Raw genomic sequence first — 13,671 nt, forward strand, 5'->3', positions numbered from 1 at the left:
ATTAGGTTTATTCAAATATTCTTATTTCGATCTTGTGGTCATCGAATACATATTACACTTTAGACTAGGCAAACGAACACCAAGCTTACGTAACATACAGCAATAAACGAAACCAAAAATCATAGCCAAACAATTCCCACTTGAGTGCATTTGTAGAGAAACTTTTGTGAGCAGCCATTGTTAAGTGCATTTGGTGAAGAGATGGTCAAATGGCAAATGCAGTGAAACCTCCTTTGTAGTGAAACTCTTTATTACATATTGAACTTCCACACTTCATACCACGCCCACGGTCCCGTCAGATTTACATGTTAATTTATAGGCAAACCTCTTTGTAGTGAACCTCTTTACTTCCTTCATAAAACTTCCACTTATCATACTAAGGAGATACCCCTGAGACTACCTAACTACCTCTGCAAATCAAACCGAGACAACTAGAGACCATTAACTACAGCTGCAACTATGTAAATGGAATGACACTTTCAGCTATAGATGTTTCACCCTTATTAATTTTCTTATACACCTTTAATATGCTGTAATTTTCACGTTAACCATTAGTTATGGCCTTATTGTTCCATATGAGAGCGTACCTAACAGTAAATAAGAAAAAAGATATCCAACTACAGTAAAACTTTGATTTTACGCAGTTGGAGGGACCGAAATATGGGCACTGTGTAAAATCAAAGTGTGTAAAAATCAAGAGTTGGTATTGAGGTGAAGTATAGTTTTCAGGATAACTCTTGATCATTATTTTTAGAACGCTTAGTCATACACTTTTGTACAGTTCTGATTTGAGCCAGAACCGGATCCAGAAAAAGTCTCATATGTGAGGCCTTACACTAAAAGAGCATGAAATCCTTTTCAATCGCATCAGTTATATGTTTCCCAGATTCAATTACTCATTTGGAGGCAAGAAAATGAAGCCTAATAATCTTATTTACTCGCAAGCAACACCACAGATGATGTGTTACCTTAAGAGAAACACGGTTGCATTCCTGAACAATGTCTAAAATGGTTGAACTGTTAGCATTTCTGGCACTAAGATTACTTCTGTTACGCAGGAGAAATTTCGGAATGGTGATACTAAATGCTTGCAGAGAAGCTAATTTTCGAAAATATTCTCATTAAAAGCAGTTTTCAGGAAATCCGTTTAACCACCTGCGAACAAACAAGGATTGGGGATTAAAGAAATGGGAATTAAAAAAGTGAATGTTTGAAAGTCTTCCATATTTTAATCACCTGACCATTTTAAAAGGCAAAGTTCAAAATTTAAAAACCTACCCCAATAATTTCACATGCGAAAATGCATATGCTCTGTGTCCCACTTTGTCCCTTCCAAGATATGGTCACTTTATCTATAGTGAACTTCCATACATCAAATTGCCCAAATTTTGGTCCCCTACATTATTACGATGTAAAGGAGTTTTACTATAAATAAGATGGCATTTCAGTGACCCTTTAATAATTTAATAATTTTTTTTCTTATACTCCTTTAATATGCTGTAATTTTCACGTTAACCATTAGTTATGGCCATTTTGTTCAATATGAGAACATACCTAACAGTAAATATGAAAAATGATTTCCAACTATCCTAATCATTTTAAGTGACTGTTGATTTAAGAGAGATCACATCAATTTCTCATGAATCATGGTAAAAATTCATGCAATAGCGCTCACTTTCTGCAATTATTAAATAGTAAATACCATACATCTCCGAATATAGTCCCCCCTTTTTTTCCAAAAATAGCTGAGGAAAAGTAAGGGGGGGGGGGGACTATAATCGAGTGTAATCCAATTTAGCATACTAAAGGTGACTATCAAGTTATAAATAATGGCATAATGGCTAATTTTCTCGTAGTCTTTCTATTTGAGTATATTTATGAGGATTATAATCGAAGATATGAGTAAATACTGCCACGTTTTACCGGAAATTAAGACAATTTTTGCCACAAATGTTGTAAAGATATGATTCTTCTGATTCAAATAGCATATCGAATACAGGCGGTCCTCGACTTTCGTACAATTCGCACTTTCGTACATTCAAAATTGACACCTTTTACTCGACTTTCGTACGCTAAATTCGGACTTTCGGACGTTGGTCTGTAATTTTTTTAAAATTCCCGCGATATTTATTGTGCATCCCAACATTCAATTGTTTCAAATGTCAGTATCGGCAGTATATACGAACGTATATAATGAAGGGAATTGTTGGTAATTGACTCTAATCTAGGTGATTTATTTGGGAGAGAGACTGCCTGCTATAGGCTCCTTTATCAAGAGAATAAGAAAGCCTTCATTGAAGATATTTTTCAAAAGAAGTTGACTAGACATCATCGAATAGCTTTCAATAAAACTAGTAAGACCTTTCTAATTGTGTTTTATTCGTTTGAGTGCTGTTTAATTCATGTAAACCTTCAGCAACGGTATTGCACGAAATATCACCCGAATTCCGTTTGTCTTTTGTCTTTTTTGAATAACATGCGGAATATACGCGATCACGAATGTCACCTGCCAAATATCGAATTTTGGTGTAAAAATTAAAAGGTATCCAGAGTGCGGGTTCAACAAATACATTTTGTTATGCTTCTTGATATGTCCTTTTATTTATAGTGGACGTAATAAGTGGAATGTCAACTTAGACGCCAAGAGGAAGTTTCACTCGATAGCCAACGGAGTTCTTGTTTTTTAAACTTTTATTTACACTTTCTGCCTGTTTCCGAAAGAAATTAGATGCTTTGAGGAGTTTTATTCACATATTATTAAAATTAAGTCAATTGAAATGAATTCCGTGAAAAAAAGTTTTAGTGTACGTATATTCCGCTCTTTTGGAACGTAACCCCTAATTAGTATGGAAGTCAATGGTTCGACTTTCGTACATTCGACTTTCGTACAAGTTTTCGGGAATGCATTGTGTACGAAAGTCGGGGACCGCCTGTACGCGTTTTCACGGAATCCACCGGGTAGCCGTTAATTTTTCTTGGAAAAGTATTGTTAGAATAATTCAATCGACACATCACTTTATGACGCAAAACAATAAATATGTAATTAAAATCAAAACTAAACACACACTATCACACTAATTGAACACTAGAATTGAATCAATAGTATTTGTACCCATCGCTCATTTAATAGTAACACGATTTAAATCATTGCAAAAAATAAACAGATAAAGTAAACCTTTCGTGACGATTTCGCATTTCATTGCGGCCGTAGCTACTATATGTCCATGTGCCTGTGCAGTTCGTGTTTACAACCACTGCCATTACCGCCTTCACAGAACAAGAATGCGCAATAGTTATGCATTTGTTTCTGAAAAGGCGCAATAATCAATGGCTTTAAACCAGAAGCGCCAGCATTACTGCATTTGATCGAAATCCAGCGACTCAGCATCGAAAGTGTGATCAATTTATGGAGGAATATCTTCAATTTGCCAGGGTAAGTAGGATCGATAAATTACGTCACATAATATTTCGCAATTATTTCCGCGATATTTTCTTTATTAAAAATAATTTTACGTTCAACAGAGAGGTGATGGATCAAGTAGAAAGATGAGGATCAATCCTGCGGCAGATAAGAAGCCATCAAAGATGGAGTTTCGATGCCAATTTAAAAATAGCCATTGCAGAATGCACCGTAAATCATAGCATTCATATGACGGCTGAAAACTTTGGCGTGGAAAGAAAGTCTTTGGAAAGATTGCAAAGCACTAATACATCGTGGAAGTCATTTCGGGGGTTTCGATGCGGCAGATTCATAGAATAGGGTTGTTCACCATATTTTTTTTATTTAAGAAATCGAAAGATCGTGCTTCAGAAGGAGCAATGACAATAATATTATGCTATTTTCTTCATTGTACATGTTTAGAGAAGGCTTTAAACAGTGACAAATTTAACGTTACGCCAAAAAGCCCTACTTCCATCTTGAATTGATGTGTGACGTCACAAGCCTGTAGATGCCCTACTGCAGTGTTGTTTAAGTGGCTCAGCAGGGTTATTCCACTTTTTTTCAATATCTCCAGCGTCTGCCGCCAGATCAGTGTTTAAAGAAAATCCAAATTTATCCTTTAGTAAGAGTAATAATAAGCAAAATTACCCTTACTTGTACATTTTTATTGCTCATCATATCATAAATAGCACTACAACGTACACATTTCACGAGTTGTCTTTTTGATACATATAATCAGTATATTCCGAATCAACTGATTCAATGAAAAACTTGACTCACAATAAATATAAAACACTAATAAAACATGATAATCGGTATTCCAATCACTCTGCACACGCTAAAAGAATTTGCACTACTTGAAGTTCGAAAGATTCTCCACACCTCACTTCTCACTCATCACTAACGACTTAGAATCAGTTTACGTTGTTTCACATTGACATTTCGAGGACAATGAAATGAATAGGCTGAAACAAATTGCTAAACCGGTTATTGTAACATCAAAAAACTTCGAATTTCACTATTACTCTTACCCGTACTCTTACCGTAACCAAAATATGACCAAAACAAAAACAAACAACAGCGCAACGAAATTCGTGAAATGTAAACACTCGTGAGTGCTCAAAATGAATAGGTAATAACATCAAACGGAACTTAGAAGCGAACAAACGATTGAAAATTAATATGCGTTCGATGTATCTGTGGTGTATTGGTGTGTTTTGTTTATTGAATTGTTATGGGTTGTCATGGTGTGGATCTGGAGAATAAAGACCGTTCTTAAAAGTGGCTCCTTATATTAATGTGCAGACATTACATTTGGCGACGAGGAAGCACGAATTCACATAATTACGGTCAACAGCGGAAGGGCGTAGCCGTGATTGAGCGTGATCGTGATAGTAAAAGTACCAAGTTCGAGTGCAGGAAGATAGATTTTTTGGTGACGGCGAAATGGCGGGACTCATCGGCTCAATGAATGCATTTGACGCGGCTGAAGAGACGTGGTCTTCGTATATTGAGCGTTTAGAACTATTTTTTGATGCAAACGACATTAAGGACGAGAAAAAAGTGCCTACCTTGTTAACAGTAATTGGGCATAAAACTTACAATTTAGTAAAAAATTTGTGTGCACCAGATAAGCCGGCAACTAAGACATTTGAACAATTAGTGCAGCTAGTAACAACGCACTTAAGTCCAAAGCCATCATTTATTTCGGAGCGTTATAAATTTAGTTTACGGAGCCAGCGGGAGCACGAGTCAATTTCCGATTATGTGGTACAGTTAAAGGAACTTTCAATGTTTTGTGAATTTAGAAATAATCTGTCGGATTATTTGAGAGATAGACTGGTCAGCGGTATCCGTAATGACGCAATTAAGAGGCGGCTGCTGGGGGAAACAGACCTTACTTTTGAAAAGGCAGTAACGATAGCTACCAACATGGAGATGGCTGACCACGATGCAGCGACGTTGATGGCGCGAGGGAATCTACAAACAAGTCAACTTAACTACAACGCCAGGCGGAAGGGTTTGGCGACGACGTCGGCGGCTATGGGGACAACGCATCGCAGTGGCAGCTGTTCTCACGTGAACCGGCAACAACAACGTCCCACAAACCAAAGGAGGGAGGACACAACTAGGAGGGAGGAGAGAGTGTCAAGTGATGTAAAGTGTTATTGTTGTGGAAAGTCAGGCCATAGGGCCAATATGTGTAAATTCAAGTCATACAAGTGCTATAAGTGATAGGGGTGTGTCAAATCCAAAGCCTAATAATTTTAGTACTAAGCCATCTAATCACTATTGTGTCCCTGTGATTCTAATGATTGTATGCTAAACAAGCCTACTACTGACGATTCCAAGCAAAATAAGCCAACTAATGATTATATATATGATTTAACTAATCTATTTAATGTAAGTAAAGCTAATGAGGTTGATGAAACCAATGATAGGGTAAGGCCTATTATGGTAAAATTGCAAGTTGAAGATAAGCTTTTGTATTTTGAAGTAGATAGTGGTGCTTGTGTCAGTGTCATAAATGAACAATGTTATCAAGACAATTTTACTTCAGTAAAGTTACTACCCATACAAAAAAATCTGTGCTGTGACTGCACTAAATCTGCACTGTAACTGGACTAAACTCTGTGTTTAGCACAGTCACAGTACACTTTTCTGTACTAGACTGTACTATGGCAGCTAGAATTCGAGAACAACTGTACTGTAACAGTGCTGGATCACTGTGCTTGAACTGTGCTAGAGCTCAGACTGCACTGTGACTGGGCTGGGTAACATGACTGGAGCTGTACTATGGCTCAAACTAGACTGTGACTGGGCTGGGTAACTGGACTGGAACTGTACTATAGCTCAAACTGGACTGTGACAGGGCTAGAAAACATGACTGGAAGTGTACTGTGGCTAAAAGTGGGCTGTGACTGGGCTGGGTGACATGACTGGAACTGTACTATGGCTCAAACAGCACTGTGACAGGGCTGGACTTAAACTAGTCATTGACGGGAGAAAGTATTTCCTATATTATTTCATATTACGATCAACTATCATTTCCATGAGAATATGAATGCGTAAATTATAAAAAAATTTATGTTGACATTACCGCGGCTATACATAGCTCCAGCTTGCTTATTATTTTGGTAAAGCATGGTCAAAAGAACAACTTCCGCCGATACTCAGCCATCTTTGTTGGACAGCATTGGTGTTGAACGGGTTGTAACATTACTTGTTTACGTGCTCTGAATTCTACGCTGTACGATGGATGCGTCGATGTAAGATCGACGCTAAGAACGTGAAGAAGTGAACTTTACTTCAATTACATCAAAATTAGCTACTTAGCCGGGAATTTTTCTTGCTGGTGAAGTGATATCGTCGATTTTGCTGAAATCCGTGTGGTTCGCGATGAATCAACTTTCCACGATTGATTCCGACGACTCGCAATCTACTCCTTGCGAAGCACGAGAGAGTTGAAAAAAGACATCTTTATTTATACTCTGCTGCTGGGGGTAAGTACTCAACTTTCTAAAATTAAATTCAGACAAACTTAAACAGTCAAATTTTGACGTAACACTTTATTAGATATCAGTATGTAATGTGATTTCCTTTTAATTTCAGGAAGGAAGCCAAAGAGGCAAATGAATTGAGCGGCCATGCCTTAACAAGACTTTCATTTTTATGTTTATAATCATGAGTATATTTGTATTTAATAAATTTCTTTATTTTCATATCTTATTGTCATTTATTGTGCTCCACGGCGTTAGTACTGAAATTTCATCAACAAAAACTATCGAGGTGGGCATAGATATTTGTGGCAACTAGACAAATAGCACTGAAGTAAATTTTGATGGTTTTTATGTTGAGTGCCCGTTGATGTGCAGAATAGGATTTGTCAATTTTTCTCATAGAACCTAAGTGCTTCGATAGCAATATTTTTAGTACCATAAACTTTGTTCATATTAAGGAAATGGAACGTAACAAATTCAGTGAGTGTCCGTAGGAATATGGTTTATCTTTCCTTAGACTAGTCAACATTCGAATGAGTGTAGTCGTTTTGGCCACTGTTATCTCTTTGCGGTTTTCTGATTGGATCAGGCAACCAATCTTCAAACACCTAAAAAGGGAACTATATATCTCTGCTAATTGGCCTATATTGATTTAATTCTGCTTCTTGTTTTCAATAAGATGTTCAGGGAATGTAATAGCCACATCAAGACTGTCAATTATTGATTCATGGAAAGAGTATTACAGTAAAAACTGTGCTATGGCAGCTGCACTGTGGCTGTGCTATGGCAACTGCACTATGACTGCGCTAAGGCAACTGTACTGCGACTGTGCTATGACAACTCCACTGTGACTGTGCTATGACAACTCCGCTGTGACTGTGCTATGGCAACTGCACTCTGACCGTGCTATAACCGTACTGTGATGTTTCAATTCGAGTGCAGTTTAAGTAGAGTCACAGTACAGCCCTTTTAGCACAGTTACAGTGCAGCTTTAGTACAGCCACAGCACAGATTTTTTTGTATGGGTAAGTACCAATTTGGTATTAAGCTCATATACAAGCCAGCCTATCAAACCATTAGGGAAATTGAGCGTAATGGTAAAATATAGAAATATATGTAAACAGTTATCCTTATATGTAATAGCTAAGGGAGCAAATCCTTTAATGGGCAGAGACTGGATCCGTGATCTTGGGTTGGTAATTAAAATACCTAGTGGGGTTAGTAATATTATTATGAGCACTAACTCAGAGCATAGTAGGGATGTATGTAGTATAATAGATGCAGAATTTAAAATAGTTAATAGTTTATATCAAAAGTTTCCTGAGGTGTTTACTGATAAATTAGGCTGTTATAAGGGTGAGCCAGCTAGGTTAGTTTTAAAAGATAATGTTGTGCCTAGATTTCTGAAGCCTAGGCCGATACCTTTCTCCCTGAAAAACAAGGTAGAGGCTGAGATAGATAGATTGGTAAGGGAAGGTATTTTGTCACCTGTGAGTGATAGTGAATGGGGAAGTCCCATTGTTCCAATAGTAAAAAAAACCGGGGAATTACGTTTGTGTGCAGATTTCAGGGTTTCTTCACTAAATGATTCGCTAATCATCAATAGACATCCAATACCTAGGATTGAAGATCTTTTTAATACGTTACAAAAAGGTAGAACTTTCTCCAAAATGGACCTATCCCAAGCTTATCAGCAGATATGCTTAGATGACCAATCAAAGAAATTGTGTACTATAAGTACTACAAAAGGGCTATTTATGTACAATAGAGTTCCCTATGGAGTGGCCTCTGCACCAGGTATTTTTCAGAAAATAATGGAAACCATTCTCGCTGGTATTCCAGGAGTTGTTTGTTTCCTTGATGACATTTTGATTACTGGGGAAAATAATGAGGTTCACAAGGAAAGGTTATATGAAGTTTGCAATAGATTAAAAGTGAGTGGTCTCAGTGTCAGTAAAAAGAAGTGTGAATTTTTTCGCAAGTCAATTGAGTACTTGGGTTATGTTTTGAGTGAGGATGGCCTAAGTACATCGCCATCTAAAATAAGCGCTATTGAAAAGGCGCCTACTCCCACTGATGTTTCACAATTAAAGGCATTTTTAGGTATGGTTAATTATTATGGAAAATATGTGCCTCATTTATCTACTATTGCAGCACCTTTGTATAGTTTGTTGAGGAAAGATAGTGTTTTTGAGTGGTCAATCTCGGGTGAACAAGCATTCAAGCTAATCAAGAATAAATTAGTTTCAGCTCCAATATTGGCACATTATGACCCTAACCTACCGGTAAGATTAGCTACTGATAGTTCTAGCTATGGTTTAGGCTGTGTCTTAAGTCAGTTACAGAAGGATGGTTCTGAGAAACCAATCTGTTATGCATCAAGGACCTTATCAAAGGCTGAAATGGGGTACAGTGTCATCGACAAGGAGGCTTTAGGTATTATTTATGGTGTGCGAAAGTTTAATCAATATTTGTATGGTAGAAAGTTTACTTTAATAACTGATCACAAACCATTGATATCTATTTTTGGATCAAAGAAAGGTTTACCTGCTTATGCAGCAAGCAGACTTCAGCGCTATGCGCTGTTCTTAACGAATTATGACTTTGACATTAAATATGTTAAATCACAGGATAATGCAAACGCCGATTGCTTATCTAGATTGCCTTTGAATGTAAAAGAATTTCAGTTTGAGTCAGAGGATGTAAATTATGTAGGTACTTATTTGCAATTTATTCAAGAGAATGACATACCAGTTGATTTTAATAACGTTATAGAGGAAACAAAAAGGGATGTTTTGTTAAGGAAAGTGTACAACTATGTATTGTATGGTTGGCCAAATAACCACTCAAATATGGACAATGAATTAAAACCGTATTTCCAGCGGCAAGGTGAATTAGCTATTGAAAATGGTATTATTGTTTGGGGGCATAGGATAGTTGTACCTCATAGTTTACGTAAGCCATTATTAACAGAGTTGCATTGCGGACACCTTGGCATTGTTAAGATGAAAGCCATGGCTCGTTCGTATTTTTGGTGGCCAGGTTTAGACTCAGACATTGAGAATTTAGCCAACAGTTGTCCACCTTGCTTGTCTGTGAGGCAGAACCCTAAAAAGTGTAACCTACATGTGTGGGAGTATCCCAAGAGTGTGTGGGAACGTTTACATATTGATTTCTTAGGGCCTGTAAGTAACAAACTATATCTTGTTATAGTAGATGCTCATAGTAAATGGTTGGAGGTGGAAGAGGTAAGCTCAACATCAGCTAATCAGACTATTACAAAATTAAGTGCTTTGTTTGCAAGGTTTGGTTTACCGCAACAAATAGTTTCAGATAATGGTCCACCCTTCAATTCTGGTGAATTTAAGGATTTTCTAAGATGCAATGGCATTAAGCATACCTTATCGCCACCTTACCATCCAGCTACAAATGGTCAAGCAGAAAATTCTGTGAAGAATGTAAAAAAGCGTGTTAACCTAGCTTTAAGGAGTAATGACAATGTAAATATGGCTTTATATAAATTTCTACTTGTTTATAGAAATTCGGTACATTTAACAACTAATGAAACGCCAGCTATGTTAATGTTTGGGCGACCAATCAGAACAAGGTTAGATCTCATTAGACCTAATCTTCAAAGTTATGTATACAATAAACAGAGTAAGCAAGTTGCAAATTATGGGGGTTGTAAGACGAGAATGTTATCTGAGGGTCAACCTGTAGTTGTACGGGATTTCAGAGGCAGAAATAAATGGATAGGAGCAGTAATTGTTAAGAGACTGAGTGCAGTATCATACTTGGTGAAATTAAAGAATGATGTCATTTGGAAACGTCATATCGATCAAATTATAGACCTAAATAGTGAGCCTCTCATGCCTTCAATTGTACCTGATAAGGTGATTCCACCGGAACAATTATTGTTGCCTAGAGTGACAGACGACAGGCTGTCGAAGGAGGGGGGGTCACCTCTGCAGAGCACACCATCTCAACAGTACAGTCCCAAGAATACACCGCCTCATCATTCTAGCAGTGAATACGCTAGGCTGAAGTCTGATATGCCTCAGCATGACGTCACTTCACCTAACTTAACTTCACGGCAATTAGTTAAATCTGATAGTCCAAAACAGAGAATAGAGAGGCGTTACCCTGTGCGAGAGCGCAGGCAGGTGGAAAGGTTAAACTTGTAAGCATTATATATTATTTGATGTTCATGCTTGTTAATTTGAATTTGTTTGTTATTGTGCATTGTATGCTTTATGTATGTTATTCATTATGATTGTTTGTTTCTGTCGATTTCTATGATACAAGGTATTATTATTATTTTTTTTGTGCATTGGGAAGAATATTGTTTTTGTGTAGTAGTTCAGGTTTGCTGATGTTAAAGTTTTGTGGAGGTTGCTAAATTTGAATTTGTTATGAATGGTGGTCTTCGGAGTATGGGGGGAGGAGATGTGGTGTATTGGTGTGTTTTGTTTATTGAATTGTTATGGGTTGTCATGGTGTGGATCTGGAGAATAAAGACCGTTCTTAAAAGTGGCTCCTTATATTAATGTGCAGACATTACAGTATCCCTAAAGCACAACTAGCTCAAATATGAAACATATCCCCTAGGCAATAGTTAGATACCTTAGATCGAAATGTATAGGGTTGATTGAACTAGCATGGAAGAAATAAATTATTTCGTCAAAGCAGTTACATTCACAACTCACTTCACTCTTTACTTCATCGTCTATATGCAATCATTCACTTAGGGGTACATCAAGGGCACAAATTGTGTTCACTTCCACTAGAGGCACAATGAAAGTTCACTGCACGTAGTTTCCTAGCAAATGCAGCTATACAAAACTTTCAATTTCTGTCAACGCTACATACGTTGCCTGCCTAACTTGAAGAATGGATTTCATGTCGCCTTGATCCATCCGGAAGCTTCATGCACAACATAGGCCATTTCAAAATAAGGAATAACCTTGGCAAATGTCCAGTCGGCACGCAGAGTACTCAGCTTAGCATCGAGCGATCGAGGGTACAGGCCAGCCGTACAGGCTTGTGTCGTCATCACCTCTATTTCAAGATGGCCGACCGTTTTTTGGCGGCGTTTAAAATTGTTCGTATTTTGATTGCTAATAATTCCATCATTACTTTTTCAACGCATCTGTCATTCATCCCAATCGAAATGAAATTATATCAGAAGTGATATACATTCGTTTTTTTAGACCGTTCTGATAGGCTTGAACAACCCTATTAGAGGAAAATATCGTCGAATTTGTGCGCAAATGCAGAGCAGAAACTCTTTGTGTATCTTATGCAATGATTCGCAACGAGGCATTGAAAATTGATAACATATTTTTTCAGTGTTTATGTTTGTTGGAAAAAGTTTATTTCTTAATTTTATTACTTTGATATTTGAAATCCTGTAGTTTAATTATTTGGCTTAGCAGGCATTAGATGGCAATATTTTTATAATATTTATAATTTATTTAACACAATTTTATTTAGATTTCCTAAATTATTCTAGTCACTCGGATTTGACATGACTTGATGGGTGTGTTACACTGGGTCTAAGGAAGTTTCAGGGCCAAATGCAATACTCTTTATGGGCTTTATGTTAAAGCTTATATATTTAAATTGTCTGTAGTCATTTGGAAATCAAAAATATTATAATTTGTGAATGTTTAAAAAAATACAATAGCCTTGGATAGTTGAAAAATTTTCTCATTACTTCATTACATCTGGTTAAGGAACTATAAATTACTGATACATGCAATGGATAACAACATATTTTAGGAATAGTTATTTTGTTGTGATGGAAAATGTGTAAACAGATTTGTTCTTATTATTCACAGAAAAAAATAGTTTTTATTGACTCTAGAATCTCAACTTGCTAACCACAGAAAAACTGCCTTCCTTTGCATTTTTAAATTTTTCCCAAAACTGGGGTCTCAAAATTAGGGGGGGAGGGACTATATTCAGAGGGGGACTATATTCGGAGATATACGGTATATGTTCACTAATGCATGCATATTTGTTTAAACACATAAATATAACAGTTTAAAAGACAGTAGTGCCTTTCAATTCCAAAGGATATGAAAAAATGGTGCCGATCACTGAAACCTCTCCATAGTGAGCCTCCATACATCAAATTGCCCAAATTTTGGTCCCCTCAATAGGGAACTTGCATACATTTCAGAAACAGTTGTGAGCTCCAAAATCATGTAGAAATACATGTTTGCGTTTCACAGTGAAAAGGTTTTATTACTTTTTGATGTCGTTAGCGATATTTTATTCATTAAAGTTCAAGAGAATTTTCAAATACGAGTGGGACTCGAAAACGCCCGATGATTGGCTAGCGGCAAATTGACGTCATAGTTCAGTACGAGGAAGCGAAGGAAGCAGCATAGGTATTTGGACACAAGCGACGGCTTGGTTGTGAGGCATTTCTTAGTTCCAGTACAGTGAGTCCTCGTTTAACGTTCCTGAAAAATGTGACGATAAACGAAATGACGTTATTCGAAACATATATCCCATAAGAAACAATGTTAAAAGTGAATATCGGCTTCTATACGCGAAAAAAATTTAGCGTATCATATCTGGGGCATTTTTTACGATGGGAATTCGATATGGTGGTCGCCCGGGCAACATCGTCGCAATTAAAGGATCCAACCGATGTGCATCTGAAATGTTTTATAGTTCATAACAAAGTGAGACTTGCGTATAACATTGGCGAAAGCGTAT

The 13,671-nt window shown here is 37.0% G+C and overlaps 1 protein-coding gene across 3 annotated transcripts in view; it reads right to left on the bottom strand.

Moving 5' to 3' along the window:
• The window catches only part of LOC124160172 (zinc finger protein 367-like), a 105,380-nt gene that overhangs the window by 65,810 nt on the left and 25,899 nt on the right, over positions 1-13,671 (bottom strand). Inside the window, exon 4 of one of the 3 annotated variants that reach the window (XM_046535934.1) lies at positions 1,115-1,155. The exons of the other annotated variants lie outside the window; for them this stretch is intronic. Within the exon in view, the coding sequence (XP_046391890.1) occupies positions 1,135-1,155 (21 nt within the window). The 3' untranslated portion in view covers positions 1,115-1,134. Of the gene's footprint in view, positions 1-1,114; positions 1,156-13,671 lie in introns of those variants that run through there. 3 annotated transcript variants of the gene reach the window in all.

The sequence above is a fragment of the Ischnura elegans genome, chromosome 6 (assembly GCF_921293095.1).
Source record: "Ischnura elegans chromosome 6, ioIscEleg1.1, whole genome shotgun sequence".
Taxonomy (NCBI): Eukaryota; Metazoa; Arthropoda; class Insecta; order Odonata; family Coenagrionidae; genus Ischnura; species Ischnura elegans.